Raw genomic sequence first — 20651 nt, forward strand, 5'->3', positions numbered from 1 at the left:
CAGTGCCTCAGCCACACTGGGTCTGCCCCCCGTTCACGGTGCGTGTAGCCTCCCTGCCCACGCTGCTCAGGCTCTAGGTTGCTCCACCAGGAACCATACGTGGCCGGCCCTGGGCTGCCTGTACTTCCCAGGTTCAAGCCACTCAGGTTCAGGCACTCGGGTAGTCCTCAGAGGTGCAGACTCTCGGTTGGGCCTGCGTTTTGTGCCCTTCCCAGATCCGAGCAGCTCAGGTGATGAGGTGTTTGGTGCGCGCAATTGTTGCGACTTATCGCCTCCCCGCCACTCGGTTATCTAGGTGTGCACTGGCGCACCTTCTCAGACAGATGTTGACCGTCCAGACCCCCAAGAAGTTTTAGTTAGCAAAGAAGCCTGCTTACAGTTTTATAGATAATGTCTCTCTGGGGCTGCGATTGTCCCCTTCTGGCTCTGGCTGCCTATCACCGGAGGGGGGTGGTCTGCCGCCGGCGGCCTGGTGGTGTCTTAGGTTAGGGCTGGCTTTTCGCGTGGTAGATATCCCGCAGTCTGGTTTGCTAGCCCAAATTATTTCGCTCAGATAGCGCTCGGGGTATTCAGGCCAGATCCTTGCGATGCAGCCCGCGCCACGCCTCCCTGTCCAGCCCCCGCTTGCTAATGGCGGATGCAGGCATCTGCGCTGCTTCTTCGCTGGGGGAGTTACTGTAGGGCTCACAATGTGCGGGTTTTAATTGTTTATTTATTTTTCCTCCCTGTTATGTTGCACTCTGTGCTTCCAAGGCTCGGCACAGATTCAGCAGTGAGAAGGTTTCCTGGTGTTTGGAAACTTCTCTCTTTTTAAGACTCCCTTCCCAGGACGGAACTCTGTCCCTCCCTCTTTTGTCTCTTTTTTTGTCTTTTATATTTTTTCCTACCTCCTTTCGAAGACTTGGGTTGCTTTTCTAGGTGCCTGATGTCCTCTGCCGGCATTCAGAAGTTGTTTTCTGGAATTAACTCGGCGTTTAAATGTTCTTTTGATGAATTTGTGGGGAAGAAAGTGTTCTCCCCGTCCTACTCCTCCGCCATCTTAGCTCCTCCTCTCATTGTAGTCTTAAGCAACTGATCCAACCAGTCCATCCTAAAGGAAATCAGTCCTGAGTATTCATTGGAATGACTGATGCTGAAGCTGAAACTCCAATATTTTGACAACCTGATGTGAAGAACTGATGTGAAGAACTCATTAGTAAAGACCCTAAGGTTGCGAAAGATTCGGGGCAGGAGGAAAGGGGAATGACAGGAGATGAAACTGTTTGATGATGGCATCACTGACTCAATGGACATGAGTTTGGGCAAGCTCTAGGAGTTGGTGATGGACAGGGAAGCCTGGCGTGCTGCGGTCCCTGGGGTCGCAAAGAGTCAGACACGACTGAACCACTGAACTGAACTGAATCGTAAGCAACTGAATCTCTGTTTGGTTCATTTTTCTGTTTTGTTCCTTGTGTTATTCTCTTTGCCTCACTGCAAAGCTTGAGGGACCTCAGTTCCCCTACTGGGATTGAATCCAGACAACAGCAGCAAATGCATCAAATCCTAACCACTAAACCATCAGCAAAACTCCCTGTTTACTTCCTTTTTTATGATTTCTATCTCTGTTAAAAAAAAATCTGAATTTATTATGTGAAGTAACACCCTAGCTCAACAATTACTGAGCCTTAGCTCAATAATTACTGGGCCTGAGCTCTAGGACCCACAAATCACAAATAGGAGGTGATGCTGCAACCCCGGAAGCCTGGGTGCCTAGAACCTGTTCACAATAAGAGAAGCCCATGCATAGAGAAACCTGCTGCCCACAAAGAAGAGTAGTGCCTGCTTGCTGCATTTGGAGAAAGCCCATGTGCAGCAACAAAGACTCATGCAACCAAAAATTAAAAACAATAATAATGATGATGAGAAATTTTTTTAAATCTTATTTTCTTCTTATATTGTCTTCCTGAATTTAATTGTTTATCTGTGTTTTTTGGAGTTCATTGAGCTTCTTTGTGTGTCTGCCTTATTTCATCATATGTCTTCTATTTCATCACTTCCCAAGTGAATAGCCATGTGAGCTGCCCTGGAAGAAGCCCTGGGCATCTTCCCATCCCCAAGCACAGCCTCGAACTATGAAGGCTGCAAGCATGAGTGTAGGTTGGAGTCCTAGAAACCATCCCGAGTCATCAACCAAGTAACTGGGTGGGTCCAGCTCACAACCAGGCCAGCACTCTCAGGTTTTTTATTAGTTCAGCAGCTTCTCCACATGTCCACAATGGAATTGGCTGGGGATGGGGGTGGGGGGGCAGGGAGAGTTGCAGGGGTAGTGCTGTGTAAACGTAATCTTTACTTTGTCACTTCTTCATGCCAGCTCTGTCTACACTGAGGAGTCACAGCAGGATCACAATTACATTTTCAGTTCAGTTCAGTCGCTCAGTTGTGTGCCACTCTTTGTGACCCCATGAATCACAGCATGCCAGGCCTCCCTGTCCATCACCAATTCCCAGAGTTCACCCAAACTCATGTCCATCAAGTCGGTGATTTCATCCAGCCATCTCATCCTCTGTCATCCCCTTCTCCTCCTGCCTCCAATCATTCCCAGCATCAGGGTCTTTTCCAATGAGTCAACTCTTCCCATGAGGTGGCCAAAATATTGGAGATTCAGCTTCAGCATCAGTCCTTCCAATGAACACCCAGGACTGATCTCCTTTAGGAGGGACTGGTTGGATCTCCTTGCAGTCCAAGGGACTCTCAAGAGTCTTCTCCAACACCACAGTTCAAAACCATAGCCTTGACTAGATTGACCTTTGTTGGCAAAGTAATGTCTCTGCTTTTGAATATGCTGTCTAGGTTGGTCATAACTTTCCTTCCAAAGAGTAAGCGTCTTTTAATTTCATGGCTGGAGTCACCATCTTCAGTGATTTTGGAGCCCAAAAAAATAAAGTCTGACACTGTTTAAGCAATCTTGAAACATCTGAAAAATAGATGTTTTCAAAGAAGCCCCTGGTCTGAAATTCTTCCTCTAAGAGATCAGTCATGTCAGATGCTTCCATCCATATCTCTGAAACATAAATAGCCAAATGTTCTTATCTTTCTATCTACATCTATTCTTCTGGATCCCCTCTGCCTAGGTCTCCACTTTCTTGCCTTCTTGTCCCATCTGAATACAGGGTGCGGGTGAGCACCAATTTGCCTTCCATCAACTTGAAGATATATATGAACTGATATAATTCACTTAGAAGGAGAGATCCTTGGAGAGACAAGAAATAGCAGCATCCTAAAGAAATGGTAGGAAGAGATGGAAAAGAAAGAATGGATTTATAAGGATTGGATAATCAAATAGACATGGGAGATGAGCAAAGAGGTGTCTGTATCCACTAAAGGAATAAATGAGAGATGAAAAAGGAAGAGGTAGTTATGTAAAGTTAGAGTTTTAATTGGCCTGTGAATATTGAGGCAGGATAAGGAAAGCTGTATCCATTCTCTCCCACCAGCCAACCTTCCACTTTGAAACTCATACCCAGTCTGGTGTCCAAGGACAAGTTACAAACTGGTGATGTGACATCTCAGAGGTGTTTAGAACTATTTTGTTTTGTTTTGTTTTTCCATGAGTTCATCTTGTTAGGAAGGAGTATGTGAATATAGACCAAGTTTACATCCTTAAGAGTGACCTGGAGCACTTGTGTGCATGCCCTCATTAGCCTCTAGGACAAGTGAGAAAGCAGGTCAGCTCACTCATCTTTCATTTCCTTTGAGAAAGATGGCATTTGAGGACCAATCCTCTAAAAGCGTTTGACATGGAGCTTGCTAAATTAACAGCACAGCAAAAAGTTAATTTATTAAGAATATTTCATTTTCAGCAATTTTCATATGACACAATTATAGGTCAGCACTACTCTACTGAAATACAGGCAATTCGAATATCTGAGGCTTCATCTCATATTTAATACAGCATCACGAGAAAGTCATTGGGGATGTTCCCAGGGCACTGAGTTCAACATCATCATACCCAGCATCCCCTTTCTTCCCCTGGAGCAGCCAGAAGCTCTCTTCTTCTTCCCCAGGATCAGCTGCCTCTCTGGAGAAGTTCAGGCAAGAGCCTGAAGTAGAAAAGAGAAGTTTGATTAGAACTGAGATGAAGATGGGACAGAACCCTCTGGTGGAAGGGAGACAAGCACGTGGTTATAACAAAGCATCCCTGGGACCCAGGTTGGGGGGGTGCGGGGGGAAGCTCAGGCTATTTCACATGAGTTCCAGTGAGGATGGATCCCAGCTGTCCTCTCAGATCCAGTGCATGTGGTCTCCTGGGCCTCAGTGTTGGGGGAATCCTGCATCACAGGAGACCTCTGCTCAGGAGTTCTGGGAGACCTGCTTCCAGGCAACACAATACCAAGGAGATGCACAGCAATGGTAAGAATCATAAAAAGGAATTTAAATGTTCTCCTTTCACAGGTGATAGATGCAAATTCACAATAAGAGGGAGACTGGAGACAGGAAAAATCTGAATTCCTCACTCACAACCCAAGTCTGCTCTTAGTTGACTTGACTCCTGTCCCCAAATGTCCACAAATAGTATCACAGGTACACCCACAGATATCTCCTCTCCAGAAACTACACAGGCCCTCAGATGGAGAAATACTCTTTTCTAGAGAATGAGGGTCTTCTTGCAGCTACTGAAATATTAGTTTATTGTGATACACACAGTCAAAGGCTTTGGCATAGTTAATAAAGCAGAAATAGATGCTTCTCTGGAACTCTCTTGTTTTTTCCATGATCCAGCGAATTTTGGCAATTTGATCTCTGGTTCCTTTGCCTTTTCTAAGTCCAGCTTGAACATTGAGAATTTTATGGTTCATGCCTTGTTGAAGCCTGGCTTAGAGAATTTTGACATTACTTTGCTAGAGTGTGAGAAGAGTGCAACTGTGCAGTAGTTTGAACATTCTTTGGCATCGCCTTTCTTTGGGATTGGAATGAAAACTGACCTTTTCCAGTCCTATGGCCTGGAAAGATATTATTAAAACTGCTAAGTTTTCCAAATTTGCTGGCATATTGAGTGCAGCACTTTCACAGCATCATCTTTTAGGATTTGAAAGAACTCAACTGGTATTCCATCACCTCCACTAGCTTTGTTCAGAGTGATGCTTCCTAATGCCCACTTGACTTCACATTCCAAGATATCTGGCTCTAGGTGAGTGATCACACCATCTGATTATCTGGGTCATGAAGACTTTTTTTGTATAGTTGTTCTGTGTGTTCTTGCCACCTCTTCTTAATATCTTCTGCTTCTGTTAGGTCCATAACATTTCTGTCCTTTATTGTACCCATCTTTGCATGAAATATTCCCTTGGTATCTATAATATTCTTGACCAGATCTCTAGTCTTTCCCATTCCATTGTTTTCCTCTGCTTCTTTGCATTGATCAGTGAGGAAGGCTTTCTTATATCTCCTTGCTATTCTTTGGAACTCTGTATTCAAATGGAGATATCTTTCCTTTTCTCCTTTGGTTTCACTTCTCGTCTTTTCTCAGCTATTTGTAAGGCCTCCTCAGACAACCATTTTGTCTTTTTGCATTTCTTTTTCTTGGGGATGGTCTTGATCCCTGCCTCCTGTACAATGTCACGAACCTCCGACCATAATTCATCAGGCACTCTGCCTATCAGACGTAATCCCCTGAATCTATTTCTCACTTCCACTGTATAATCATAAGGAATTTGATTTAGGTCATACCTGAATGGTCTAGTGGGTTTCTCTACCTTCTTCAATTTAAGTCTGAATTTGACATAAGGAGTTCATGATCTGAGCCATAGTCAGCTCCCAGTCTTGTTTTTGCTGACAGTATAGAGCATCTCCATCTTTGGCTGCAAAGAATATAATTAACCTGATTTCGGTACTGACCATCTGATGATGTCCACGTGTAGAGTGCTCTCTTGTGTTGTTGGAAGAGGGTGTTTTTTATGACCAGTGCGTTCTCTTGGCAAAACTCTATTAGCCTTTGCCTTGCCTCATTTTGTACTCCATGGCCAAATTTGGCTGTTACTCCAGGTATCTCTTGACTTCCTACTTTTGCATTCCAGTCCCTTATAATCAAAAGGACCTCTTTTTTAGGTGATAGTTCTAAAAGGTCATGTAGGTCTTCATAGAATGGCAACTTCAGCTTCTTCAGCATTACTGATTCGGCATAGACCTGGATTACTGTGATACTGAATGGTTTGCCTTCATGTATGTGACCGTGCAAAGATATTATTAAAACACTTGTTCCACCTTTGAATTTGGTTTAGTTCAGTTCAGTCACTCAGTCATGCCTGACTCTCTGTGATCCCATGGACTGCGGCACACCAGGCTTCCCTGTCCATCACCAACACCCAGAGCTTGCTCAAACTCATATCCATCAAGTTGGTGATACCATCCAACCACCTCATCCTCTGTCATCTTCTCCTCCTGCCTTCAATCTTTCCCAGCATCAGGGTCTTTTCTAAGGAGTCAGTTCTTCACATCAGGTGGCCAAGGTATTGGAGCTTCTACTTCAGCTCAGTCCTACCAATGAATATTCAAGATTGATTTCCTTTAATATGACTGGGTTGATCTCCTTGCCATCCAAGGCTCTCTAAAGAGTCTTCTCCAACACTACAGTTCAAAAACATCAATTCTTCAGCGCTTAGCTTTCTTTTAAATATGCTCAATTAATCGATAAGTTTCTCTTTTGGCCATGACATAATGCTTGTCGGATCTTAGTTCCTTGACCAGGGTTGAACCTAGGCCCTAGCAGTGAAAGTGCAGAATCCGAACCCGTGGACCACCAGGAAATTCCATAATCTATAAACCTTTATGCAAGTATATCACATACAAAGTGATAAGTTTATGTCACATTATGGAGACATAAATGCCAAAAGCAGAGTGATTCCTCACTCCGTGCAAGGAGTCTGACAGCATTAAATATGGCATATGGTCAAGATAATGCTACCAAATGTATGAGATTACCTATATTTTGAATCTCTAGTGAGGCTGGGCATTGAGGAGCACAAATTCACTCTTATCAGATAGAAAGATTGCAGGAGATCAACTGACCTCACTCACCTGTCTGAGAGGACCTCACCCCGTCCTCCTTCTCTGGGGGCACTTCCTCCTCATTCCCCTGAGAGGGAGAAGGAGTTCCAGGCACTGGTACTTCTTCAGCATCATCGTAATTTTCATCAGGGACCTCAGTCGTCTGATCTGGGGATTCCAAGAGCAGACAAGGGAGTGGATGAAACCACAGTAAGTGGGTTGGTCTGGGGAATATCTAAGATACCTTCTGACCCAGAGTTTCCGAGTTTCTGAATAGAGGCACCAGTCACTCCTTGTTTCAAAAGACTTTTTTTCTCTAAGACCACGTTTCATTTTGATGTGTCCATAGCCAAAACATGATATTACATATCTCAATATTTTCTGGTGGAAACTACATATCTCAAAGCAACGCTTCCACCATTGAGCATTGCTAAAGTACTTTGACAAACTGTGCTTTACAGATGTTATTTTTTTAAAAACATTGTGTGCCTGTTGTGATTCTGTACACAGAGAGACCAGTCCCAATGTGACACATCACAGAACAGCCAGAGAAGGAGAAGGACGAACCCCATCTGGACACAAGGGATGCCTCTGGTCCATCAAAGGAAAACCATTCCCCTTAAATCTCCTCTCTATGAGGGAAACTCTCCTCCCCAGAGCCCAGCCAAGGCAGGTCCACCTCTATTTCCTGGACTGGATCTGTAGTCACTGTTGTCCTCACCATCTCTGGTGTAATACAGCAGTTTAGTCAGTGAGAAATCTAACGGGAAGCCTCATGTGGAGCCAAACATCACACAGCACACAGCATGACCCTCCCCACACCCACGGGACCTGTGTTAAGGCTGAGAAGGGACAGGCCTGGATTCTGAAGTGTAGACAGAGGCTGGGAGGTCACGGGGCTCTGAGAGGCCATCCTGCCTCTTTGGAGGAGCTGTCTCTGTGAGCCTGGGGCACACATGGGGTCTGCAGATGCTGAGAAGATGTGCACAGCCAGTGGGTGGTGACAACCAGAGATCCCAGGAGGGCAGAGACACTCACCTGGGCTGCCCAGACCTTCCTTCTGTGTCAGAAGGTAATCGAGCTCCTCATACACAGCTTCAGCAAGAGCATCTTCATAGCTGGATAAGGCTGAGAGATCCCCCAGCAGGTCAGAGAAGCTTTCCCAGATACCCCGATCCAGCCAGCCCACCTTCATCTCCCTAGCGCTCACATGGGGCTGCCAGGACCTCAGCATCATCTCCTACCCCATGCACCATGTCAGCACCTTCTCCCTCATCTGACCCTGATTACAGCTCAGTGCCAACTCTTTCTGGTCTCACAGAAGAGGCCATGACTTATGAGAGTTCACACCCCAGTCCTAAGAACCTCTGTCTACTCAGCCCTTAGAGCTCAGCACGGAGCACATGGAGTCTACAACTCTGAACAGTACCTGGCCCAGGTTCCCCTCCTCATACCTGCCCCATCTCCTGCCTCCACACACTCTCCCTGGTCCCCAGTTCCCCCTGCAGCCCACCTCTGCGCTCTGCTCTCCATCTGAGTAGCTGAGTCACCAGGATGACGAGGACCAGGAAGAGAAGCGACCCCAGGATAAGGCAGAGAACCCCAGGCAGGGAGAAGATGCCAGGGAGAGAATTTGAGGTTGTTCTGGTCCCTAAGGAGAACAGGAAAAAGGGCTGAAGATAGTCTTGGGCACAGAGAAATCTCCTGTGTCAGCATTTTCAGGAGCTCCGGACAATGGCGTCTCAGCCTCATACTGTCAGGGCTCCTCCGGGTCTCGTCCTGAGACAAGTCAACTCCACTCTGGCCAGTGTGGCCCCGAGGCAGAGATGGGGATTGTCAGGGAGCTGCCCTGCCGAGACAGCCTCTCAGGACCCAGCTGATCCCTTCTCCTTGGGCTTCAGGAGACAGAGCATCAAACAGTCCAGGGACTTGCACCTCTCTGATGAGGAGAAACACTCAAGGGCAGGTGGGAGATCCTGAGATTCTACAACAAGGAAACCAGACTTCCTTGGACACCGGGCATGAAAACATTTGACCCTGGACATCAAGGCAGGGGATTTCCCCAGTGTAATGCCCTGACTCCTCCCCAACAGCCATGGCTCCTCAGACTCTTTCCTCTTCTGAGTTGTCAGAGGGCCCACAGAATAGGTGCCCAGTATTTGAGTATTCTCTCCTGCCCGTGGATGGATCACAGTACCTGCTGTGGTCGTGGGCAATGTTGTCCTTACACCTAAAGAGAAAAACAGTAGTGTGGGGAAGAAGAATTGGCCAGAATATAGGGCAACCCATTTTTCCCTCCTGAGCCTGAAATCACCCCTCTCAGTCTCCACAGCATCAATGTCCAGGCCTCCCAGCTCCCTCATCCTAGATCAGAGCCCCAGCACCCGGGATGTCTGAAAACACACTCCCCACCACGCCCGGCCCAGCCCGCTGCCCCTGCGCTGCCCCAGGTCACCCAGGGCGGACCCCGAGCCCCTCACTCACCAGAGCACCTCACACCAGCATCCTCCTCGTGCTTGCAGTCGCTCTGCCCCCAGGGCTCCGCAGCACAGTCCCACAGGGAGGACTCCCGGCCCCCGCACTGCACCTCGTCCAGCCAGATGCTCCCATTTCCAGGGCCAAATGCTGCAGACCGCACGGCTTCCAGGGCCTGGCCACAGCCCAGCTGCTGACACACCACCTCAGCCTCTGCCAGGCTCCAGGAGTCATCGCACACGGTGCCCCAGGAGCCGTTGTGCCACACCTCCACCCGCCCTGAGCACTCGCTGTCTCCTCCCCTGAGCCGGAGCTTCTCTCTGTCTGAAAAGGCAGCAGCCCCTCCTGTGACTGCCCTGATGGGAGGAAGGAGCCCCTGGGAGCCACACGGGATGGGGCAGGGCCGACGTACCTGTGCAGGCGGCAGCAGTTGGACAGCTCTTGGGTCTTCTTCCTGCACACAACAGGGAAACAATGGATCAAGAATAGCTAAGGGTGTTCCTGTCCCCACATAAGATTATCTAAGGTCCATGGCTCAGTGCAAATGACATGTGAAAACACAGGCTCATTATCTCCTGGGCTGAAACATTCACTGCATCTGATCACAGCTGAAATTACTTTAAATATTTACTTGTTTATCAGTCTTCACACCCCACAGCAAATATAAACACAGACATCTACGAGTGTACACACACCCCTCTGAATGAAAGTTCCATTAGAACAAGGACCTTGTACATCTTATATGTGCCATGTTTCTGCTATTAGGACAGTGCCTGCTCATTGTATGCACTCATTCAACAAATATCTATGGAAAGCCATTTCGAAATACCTAGAGAGGGGCTTGATAAATATTTATTATATGAATGAATAGACAAATAAAATTCAGTGAAATAAAATTTCTTTTTTTTAAAATCATACTAATCTGTGAAATAGTAAACCAAATATAAATTAATAGTAACAGCCTATGATAATAGTTCATATTAAAAATAATCAGTCCAGAAGCACAGAGTCAATTTATATTCAAAATCTCATATACATAATTTTAATGGAAAATTATTAGATAGATTATAAACTACTCTTACCTATTATTCAATGTGACAAGTGGGCAAGTGAAGACTACTGTTGTAAAAGGAAACTCTCTTTTCTAAATTTATTTTTAATTGGAAGAAATTGCTCCACAATGTAGTGTTGGTTATGTGTGTGTGTGTGTTAGTCACTCAGTCATGTCCAACTCTTTGTGACCCTGTGGACTGCAGCCCACCAGGCTCCTCTGTCCGTAGGATTTTCCAGACAAACACGCTGGAGTGGATTGCTATTCACTTCTCCACTGGATCTTCCCTACCCAGGGATCAAACCCAGGTCTCCTGCACTGCAGGCAGTTTCTTTGCTGTCTGAGCCACCAGAAAAGCCCATAGTGTTGGTTAGGAATCTCTTAAAAAGGAAGTATACAGGAAAGACTTAGTAGAATTCTGAGAAGATATATGGACACATATATGTACACACTGAGTAAGCCAGAAATGCTTGCAATAGTTAAAAAAAGCCTATTGATATATCTGTGGCGGATTCATGTTGATGTATGGCAAAACCAATACAATATTGTAAAGTAATTAACCTCCAATTAAAATAAATAAATTTATATTTAAAAAAAATAAAAATAAAAATCTATTATAATCTTGAAAAAAAAAAACTACAGGGGAAAAGTGATGGTACAGGGGAAAAGTGATGGGGGAATGGAAAAAAAAAAAGCCTACTGAGAAAAATTTGTATTGAGAAGATGCTGAAATAATAAACAAAAGACTGAAAATATATACAAAAGAATTGAAGCTGAGAGAAATAAATATAAATTCAATAAAACAGAAGGGTAAATAATACCTGTCATAAAGTATCAATATTTATATATTCTTTCCAGATCATCCTTTCAAAACTCCTACCCACTCTATGCAGAGAACCTCTGAGAAAACGATGGCAGGACCTCTGTGAGTGGGTTGCTCATTTTCATGGTCAAAGACTTTACCACCTCTCAATTCACAGGGTTTAATTGTAAGAAAAACATCATCAATAAAAGGTCTCACAGTTTAATGCCTCTTTGGCCTTCAAATGAAAAAGACAAAGAGATGAGCAAAGAGAGGCAAGGAAGGGAGTGAGCCTCTGCTTTTAAAGTATCTGATCCCACATTCTCTTAGCTATGGGTTTCAGGCAACATCCAGCATACCCTTCAAGGTGCACCTGAATGGGGTGTGTGTGTTTGTGTATGTGGAGGGGGAGGGAAGGAGAGAGAGAAACAGAGAGAGAAATGTTGAAGGAATAAGGTGCTATGGTTTGACTATTTGTTGCCCTCGCAAACATTTATGTATTTCATTCAAAATGTACTGCTGAAATCTCATCCCCAATGTAACAGTATTTAGTGGTGGAGCCTCCTCAAACTCTTCCAAAAACAGAAGAAAAGAACACTTCCGAATTCATTTTATGAAGCCAACATCAGTCTGATACCAAAAGCCAGATAAGGACACCATGAGAAAAGAAAATTACGGGCTAATACTCTGATAAATACAGGTGAAAAAATCGTCAACAAAACATTAGAAAACTGAATTTGAGAATACACTACAAGAATCATACACCATGATCAAATGATATTTGTTGCAAGGATACAAGGATAGTTCAACATTCACAAATTAATCAATGTGATATACCAAATAAACAAAATGAAGGTAAAAATCATATCCTCAAAGGATACAGAAAAAGTGTTTGACAAATTCAACATCCACTTACAGTAAAAACTCTTTTACTAAGTAGGTATAGAAGGATTGCATCTCAACATAATTAAGGCCATATGAAAAGTACACAGCTAACATCATACTTGACTGTAAAAAACCAAAAGCTTTTCCTCTGAAATTAGACACAAAACAAAAATGTCTACTCTCACCACTTTTATTCAACTTAGTTTTGGTAGTCCTATCCAGATCCATCAGGCAATAAAAAGAAACTCAAGACATCCAAATCTGAAAGGAAGAGGCAAAACTGACACTATTTTCAGATTGAAAAGTGAAAGTGTTAGTCACTCAGTCGTGTCTGACTCTTCACAACCCCAAGGACTGCAGCCTGCCAGGCTCCTCTGTCCATTGGGATTCTCCAGGCAAGAATACTGGAGTGGGTTGCCATTCCCTCCTCCAGGGGATCTTCCTGACCCAGGGACTGAACCCAGGTCTCTTGCATTGCAGACAGATTCTTTACCATCAGAGTCATGAGGAAAGAAATCCCCTTACATGATATTATATGTAGAAAACACTAAAGACTTCAGCAAAAATATGAGAACTAATACACTCAGTAAAGTTGCAGAAGAAAAATCTATATACAAAAATCATATGCATTTCTTTACACTAACAACAAACTGCTATAAGAGAAACTGAGAAAACAATTCTATTTACATTTGCATGAAAATGAATAAAATGTCTAGGAATAAATTTAACCAAAGAGGTGAAAGACCTGTACACTGAAAACTATAAACACATCGATGAAAGATACTGAAGATGACTCAAATAAATGGAAAGATATTCTGTGCTCATGGATTGGAAGATCTAATATTATTAATATGCCCATACTACCCAAAGCAATCTACAGATTCACTGCAATCCTTATCAAAATTCAATGGAAATTTTCACAGATACTGAAGAAACAATCCTAAAATTTGCATGGAACCACAAAAGACGCTCAATACCAAAGCAATCTTGAGAAAGAATAACAAAGCTAGAGGTGTCGTGCTTCCTGATTTTAAACTATATTACAAGGCTATATTAATAAAAACAGTATGTCGATGGTATAAAAATGAACACAGAGATCAATGGAATAGAATAGAGAGTCCATAAATAAACTCACATTTCTATGGTCAATTAATTTTTGACAAAGAAGCCAAGAATACACACTGGGAAAAGGACAGTTTTTTCAGTAAATGGCATTGGGAACACTGGACAGTCACATGCAAAAAATGAAACTGGACCACTATCTTACACCATTCACAAAAATTAACTCAAAATAGATTAAAGACTTGATCACAAGTCCTGAAGCCATAAAATTTCTACAAGAAAAAAACAGAAAATAAAATCCTTGACACCAGTCTTTGTGATGATTTTTTGGATCTGACACCAAAAGCAAAAGGAACAAGAGTAAAAACAAGCAGTTGTGATGACATAAGGCTAAAAAGCTTCTGCCCAATTAAGGAAACCATCAACAAAGTGAAAAAACAACCTGTGGAATTGGAGAAAATATTTGCATATTATATTTCTGGTAAGGATTATTATCCAAAATACACAAGCAGCTCATACAACTCAGTAGCAAAAACAAACAGTCTGATTTTTTTAAATGGGCAGAGAACCTGAATAGACATTTTTTTAAAGAATACATACAACTTGCCAATAGATACATGAAAATGTGCTCAACATTATTAATCATCAGAAAATACAAATCAATTCCACAATGAGATATGACCTCATATCCTCTAGAAAGGCTTTTATCCAAAAGAAGAACTAACAGGAGTTGAGGAGAATGTGAAGAGACAGGAAAGCTTTTGCACAGTTAGAGGGAATGTAAGTTGATGCAGCCCCTATGGAAACAGTACTGAGGTGCATCAAAAATTAAAAATAGAACTGCCATATGATCTAGGAATTTCACTTTGGGGTATTTATCTGAAGGAAACAAAAACACTAACTTGAAAACCCAGTGTTCACTGCAGCAACATATGTTGAGTTGCTAGGTTGTGTCTGACTCTTTGCAACCCCATGGACTGCAGCATGCCAGGCTCCTCTGTCCTTCACTAACTCCCAAAGTTTGCTCAAATTCATGTCCCCTGAACTGGTGATGCTATCTAACTATCTCATCCTCTGTGGCCCCCTTCTTCTTTTGCCTTCAATCTTTTCCAGCATCAGGGTCTATTCCAATGAGTCAGCTCTTCTCATCAGGTGGCCAAAGTATTGGAGCTTCAGCTTCAGCATCAGTCCTTCCAATGAATATTCAGGGTTGATTTCCTTTAGGATTGATTGGTTTGATCTCCTTGCTGCCCAAAGGACTCTCAATTCAATTGTGACATCCAAGCACCACAATTCAAAAGAATCAACTCTTTTTAGCTTCTTCTATAACCCGGATCTCACGTCCAGATTTGACTACTGGAAAAAATATAGCTTTGACCATATGGACCTTTGTCAGCAAAGTGATGTCTCTGCTTTTTAATACTCTGTCTAGGTTTGTCACAGAGCAGCAAGCCTCTTTTAATCCATGGCTGTAGTCACTGTCAGCAGTGATTTGGGAGTCCAAGAAAGAAAATCTGTCACTGTTTCCACTTTCTCCCCTTTTATTTGCCATGAAGTGCTGATGATCTTAGGTTTTAGAATGTTGAGCTGTAAGCCAGCTTTTTCACTCTCCTCTTTCACCCTCAATGAGAGGCTCTTTAGTTCCTCTTCACTTTCTGCCATTAGAGTGGTATCATCTGTGTATCTGAGGTTGTTGATATTTCTCACAGCAATCTTGATTCCAGCTTCTGATTCATCCAGACTGGCATTTCCTTTGATGCCTATGATGTTCTCTGCATATAAGTTAAATAAACAGGGTGACAATATACAGCCTTGACGAACTCTTTTCCCAATTTGGAACCAGTCGGTTGTTTCATGTCCGGTTCCAACTGCTGCTTATTGATCTGCATACAGGTTTCTCAGGAGGCAGGTAAGGTGCCCTGGTATTCTCATCTCTTTAAGAATTTTCCATAGTTCATTGTGATCCACATGGTCAAAGGCTTTATGTAGTCAATGAAGCAGATGTTTTTCTGGAATTCTCTGGCTTACTCTATGATCCAACAAATGTTGGCAGTTTGATCTCTGGTTTCTCTGCCTTTTCTAAACCCAGATTGTACATCTCAGAAGTTCTCAGTTCACTTACTGCTGAAGCCTAGCTTGAAAGATTTTGAGCATAACCTTGCTAGTCTGTGAAATGAGCACAATTGTGAGGTAGTTTGACCATTCATTGGCATTGCCCTTCTTTGAGATTGAAATGAAAACTGACCTTCTCCAGTCCTGTGGCCACTGATGAATCTTCCAAATTTGCTGAAGTATTGACTGCAGCACTTTAACAGTATTACCTTTTAGTATTTTATAGCAATATATATGAGACAAACAATGTAAGTCTTCACTGATGAATGGATAAATAAAATGTAATATAGATTTATATCCACCCATAAAAAAGAAGAAAATCTTTCCAGTTTCAACAACATGGATGGACCTCAAGGGCATTATGCTAAGTGAAACAAATCAGACAGAGAAAGAAAATTACCATATAATCTCATTTATATGTGTCATATTAAAACAAAAACAAGTTCAGAGATGCTGACTAGTTGGTGGCTGCCAGAGGTGGGGGATTTGGTGTGGGCAAAGGTAATAAAAGGTATAAATTTGAATTATAAAATTAATAGGTGAAGAGATATAACATACAGCATGGTGACTATAGGGAATACTGTATTGTCTATTTGAAAGATGGCAAGAAAATACATCTTAAACATTCTCATTATGTAAGAAAAATTTTTAACTGTATATATGGATCTATATATATGGATTCATATATATAGATATAACTAGACTTACTGTAGTGATCATTTATCAATACACACAAACATACAAGCATTATGTTGCACACAGCAAAAAATTTAATGCTGTATCAATTACATCAATTAAAAAATTTTAATAAATCAAGTTTGGAACATGTAGATTAAATAAGCTCCACCCAAACTTCATTTTATAAACTCAACTTAAACCCATCACTTCGATTTTAAAATATCAAATCTCACTAACAACATCCTACAGGGTTGGGAAAGACACAGAAATAGACATAAGTCACCTTCACATGAGATGTAGGCTTCCTCCTTTGGAGAGCATGAACTGTATTTCCATGGGCCAGAAGGACACTGCCAGAGAGAGGTATCCATTTTCCGACACTGAATTAAATCTACCCACCGGGGTCTAGAACCTTCCCTGAGACCAACAGAGGTGTTGAGACTTCCACTGTCCCCACATCCAAGCTGTCTGCAGATCACGGACACAGTGATGTCTTCCATGGGGCTGCGGCAGACACTGCCCCAGGTCCCATTGTAGAAAACTTCCAGCCACCCAGCACACTGCTGGTCCTCGCTCACCATCCTGAGGGCCAGGAACTCTGAGATTGAAAGGGAGGAGACAGGACACAGTGAGAAACCCACTCAGAGCTCTGGGTTTTCCTCTCTCCCCAAACTTGTGAACACTCATCTCTGACCCAGCTGAGGAAGCAAATCCACTAGATAACCAGAGTCAAACCTGTCTCCTTTTTATCTGACTTTGTCCATCTGTGTCTGTCTTTCTAAATATTTCTACCACCATGATGTAGTGAATATAAACTGAGGAAGACCAACCGGGACACCTGCAGGGAGAGGGAGCTGACTCCTGCTTCCTGACAAAACATCTAAAAGAGTGTATGAAAGGGGTGTGATGTGGACAGTGTGGAGGCAGATAGACTAATGGACCTGTGACTGTTTCCTTATCTGGCAAAGGGGACTTTACAGATGTGATTAAGGTAAGGACCTTGAGATTACCCTGAAATATGATGGATTAACCACCTGAGCACAGTCTAATCCCAATCTTAGACTCACTATCCTTTAGAGTGGAATACTTTTCCTCGTTCTGGTTAGAGGGAGATGTGATTATGTATAACAGTTAGAGAGGTGGAGCATTGCTGGTCTGATGATGAACAGAAGGGGGTTATGAACGAAGGCAGGCAGGCAGTTTTTAGAAGCTTGAAAAGACAAGAAACAGATTCTTTCCCAGAGGCTGAGAGGTGATGTGACTCTACTGAAACCTTGATCCCCATCCTGTGAGATTCCTGCTGGACATCTAAGCTACAGAAGTGTAAGGAAGTAAATGTGTTGTTTTAAACCATTAACTATGTGGTAAATTTTTACAAAGCAAAAAAACTAGCACCTTGGCTTTAAGACTTCTCTACCATATGTACCAGAAGAGTGAGCCCTGATTTCAAGGAAAACTGAGAAAAGGCTATGCCAGCAAACACTACTGAGGAGAAAGGACCAGAATCTCAAATGCTGCACGAGGCAGTGAAGGCACCTCGTCTTCACGTCTGCTGGAAAGACAGGCTCCATGGGAGGAAGCCTCCTTCTCTGGTCCTTTCAGCATCTCTCCCTCATGGTACAGACCCCCGTCCTCCTGGGCCCTCCCCTCCCCCTGCCTGTGGACAGTGTGGAGTGCTGACCTGAGCAGATGACCCCGGCGTCCTCCTTGTGTCTGCAGTCGTGCCGCCCCCAGCCCCGGGAAGGGCACCTCCACACGTGGGACTCCTTTCCTGTGCAGTTCAGGTCGTCCAGCCAGATGGGCCCTGATCCTGCCCCGAAGTGAGCAGACCCCGTGGCATTGAGGGCTTCTCCACAGCCCAGCTGCCTGCACACCACGCGGGCATCGTCCAGGTCCCAGCCGTCATCACAGATGGTGCCCCAGGAGCCCTGGTCAAGGATCTCCACTCTCCCGGCGCAGGGACCGCCCCCGTCCACCAGGCGGAGCTGCCTGCTGTCTGAGGAGAGAGAAATGGGACAATGGGACGTCGACCTGGGGAATGAAAAGGGTCTTCTGTCCTGTGGGACCCTCACCTGAGCAGTAGGGGGCGCTCTCTCTGAGGCCGCAGAGCCTGCAGGTTGAGACAGGAAGTCGTTGCACTGGGGCAGCACCTGGGTGTGGTTTCCTGAAAAAAGAGCAATGATTAGAAGGTTGGGAAGGTTGAAGAACAGGAAACTTAGTTAAGCAAAATAATTTTTAGGAGGGGAGGGGACTTTGGGGGGAAATGGATACATTTATGTGTATGGCTGAGTCCCTGCCTGTTCACCTGAAACTGTATCGGCTAAACCCAATACAAAGTAAAAAGTTCAAAATAAAATAATAATAATGACCTAGTGATGGAGCTGAGATGAAAGCTGTAACATACCAGTAAAGTTACCATAATCTTAGTGTTCCCTTTCTTTATGAACAGCCCTGGTCGTGACAATGCCACGATTCCTGTTTTAAGCCAAGCTTTGCCCTAAGAATGAGTTAAATAAGTTGCTCTGTCCTTAATCTACCCCTAAATAGAAGAAGCAAAACAAAATCCTTTCTGAAGGCTTTGTACAATTTTTTATCTACAATGTTTGTGATTTTAAAAACACATATAAAAGAGATCTCATGGAAAACAAGAGGAAAAAGAAACATTTAAAAAATTTCCCAGGGTATTTGGCTCTTAGAGTTACCTGACAGAGAGTTTATTTATTTTTATTAATTTTTATTTGAGCATAATTGCCTTACAACGTTGTGGTAGCTTCTGCTGTACAGCAAATTTAATACATTATATATACATGTAAGGGTTTCCTAGGTGATTCAGTGGTAAAGAAAATCTGCCTGCCAAATAGGAGACTGGGGTTCCATCCCTGGTTGGGAAGATCCTCTGGAGAAAGAAATGGCAACCCACTCCAGTATTCTTGCCTGGGAAATCCTATGGACAAAGAAGTGTCGCAGGCTACAGTCCATGAGGTCACAAAAGAGTCAGACACAACTCAGCGACCAAACAACAATGAAATATATATATATATATACACACACACATATATATATATATATGTATATATATCCCCTCTTTCTTGGATTTACTTCCTATTTACATCACCACAGAGCACTGAGTAGAGTTCGCTGTGCTATAAAATAGGTTATTATTTATCTATTTATGTGTTCAGTTCAGTCGCTCAGTAGTGTCCGACTGTTTGTGACCCCATAAACCGCAGCACGCCAGGCCTCCCTGTCCATCACCAACTCCCAGAGTTCACCCAAACCCATGTCCATCAAGTCGATGATGCCATCCAACCATCTCATCCTCTGTCATCCCCTTCTCCTCCTGCCCTCAATCCTTTCCCAGCATCAGTGTCTTTTCCAATGAGTCAGCTCTTCACACCAGGTGGTCAAAGTATTGGAGCTTCAGCTTCAACATCAGTCCTTCCAATGAACATTCAGGACTGATTTCCTTTAGGATGGACTGGTTGGATCTCTTTGCAGTCCAAGGGACTCTCAAGAGTCTTCTCCAACACCACAGTTCAAAAGCATCAATTCTTTGGTGCTCAGCTTTCTCTATAGTCCAACTCTCACATCCATACATGACCACTGGAAAAACCATAGCCTTGACTAGATAGACCTTTGTTGGCAAAGTTTATGTGTGCGTGCATGCTAAGTCACTTCAGTCATTTCTGACTCTGTGATACTATGGACTAGCCCATCAGGCTCCATGTCTATGGGATTCTCCAGGCAATATCTATTTTATACTTAGTATCAATAGTGTAGGGCTTCTGAGTCTGGTGGCTGAGGCAGTAAAGAATCCGCCTGCAATGCAAGAGACCTGTGTTTGATCCTTGGGTTGGGAAGATCCCCTGAAGGAGGGCATGGCAACCCACTCCACAATTCATTCCTGGAGAATCCCCATGAACAGAGGAGCCTGGCGGGCTACAGTCCATGGGGTTGAAAAGAGTCGGATACGACTAAGCACACAGCACAGCACATCAATAGTGTCTATATGTCATATATGTCAATCTCAATATCCCAATTCACCCCACTCTTCATTTCCCCTCTTAGTATCCATATGATGTTCTCTATGTTGGTGTGTCTCTATTTCTGCTTTGCAGTAAGTTCATCTTTACCATTTTTCTAGATTCCACATATAAGTGATGTTATACAGTATTTGTTTTTCTCTTTATGATTTACTTCATTCTACATAACAATCCTATTTCAAATCCTAAAATATGATGCTGTGCAAGTGCTGCATGCAATATGCCAGAAAATTTGGAAAACTCAGCAGTGGCCACAGGACTGGCAAAAGGTCAGTTTTCATTCCAATCCCAAAGAAAGACAATGCCAAAGAATGCTGAAACTACCACACAATTGCACTCATCTCACTAGCAAAGTAATGCTCAAAATTATCCAAGCCAGGCTTCAACAACACATGAACCGTGAACTTCCAGATGTTCAAGCTGGTTTTAGAAAAGGCAGAGGAACCAGAGATCAAATTGCCAACATCCGCTGGATCATTGAAAAAGCAAGAGAGTTCCAGAAAAACATCTATTTCTGCTT

At 43.5% G+C, this 20651-nt stretch overlaps 1 protein-coding gene across 1 annotated transcript in view; it reads right to left on the bottom strand.

Annotated features, from left to right (window-relative positions):
* Window positions 1–3810: 3810 nt before the first annotated feature.
* The window catches only part of CD163L1 (CD163 molecule-like 1), a 63770-nt gene continuing 46929 nt past the window's right edge, over window positions 3811–20651 (bottom strand). The window contains 11 exon segments of the mRNA NM_176651.2: window positions 3811–4079; window positions 7054–7191; window positions 8062–8151; window positions 8537–8674; window positions 9221–9253; window positions 9508–9822; window positions 9911–9952; window positions 16372–16686; window positions 17770–18084; window positions 18161–18181; window positions 18184–18252. Of these exon segments, the coding sequence (NP_788824.2) occupies window positions 3934–4079; window positions 7054–7191; window positions 8062–8151; window positions 8537–8674; window positions 9221–9253; window positions 9508–9822; window positions 9911–9952; window positions 16372–16686; window positions 17770–18084; window positions 18161–18181; window positions 18184–18252 (1622 nt within the window). The 3' untranslated portion in view covers window positions 3811–3933.

This window comes from Bos taurus, chromosome 5 (genome assembly GCF_002263795.3).
Source record: "Bos taurus isolate L1 Dominette 01449 registration number 42190680 breed Hereford chromosome 5, ARS-UCD2.0, whole genome shotgun sequence".
In the NCBI taxonomy this organism is placed as follows: Eukaryota; Metazoa; Chordata; class Mammalia; order Artiodactyla; family Bovidae; genus Bos; species Bos taurus.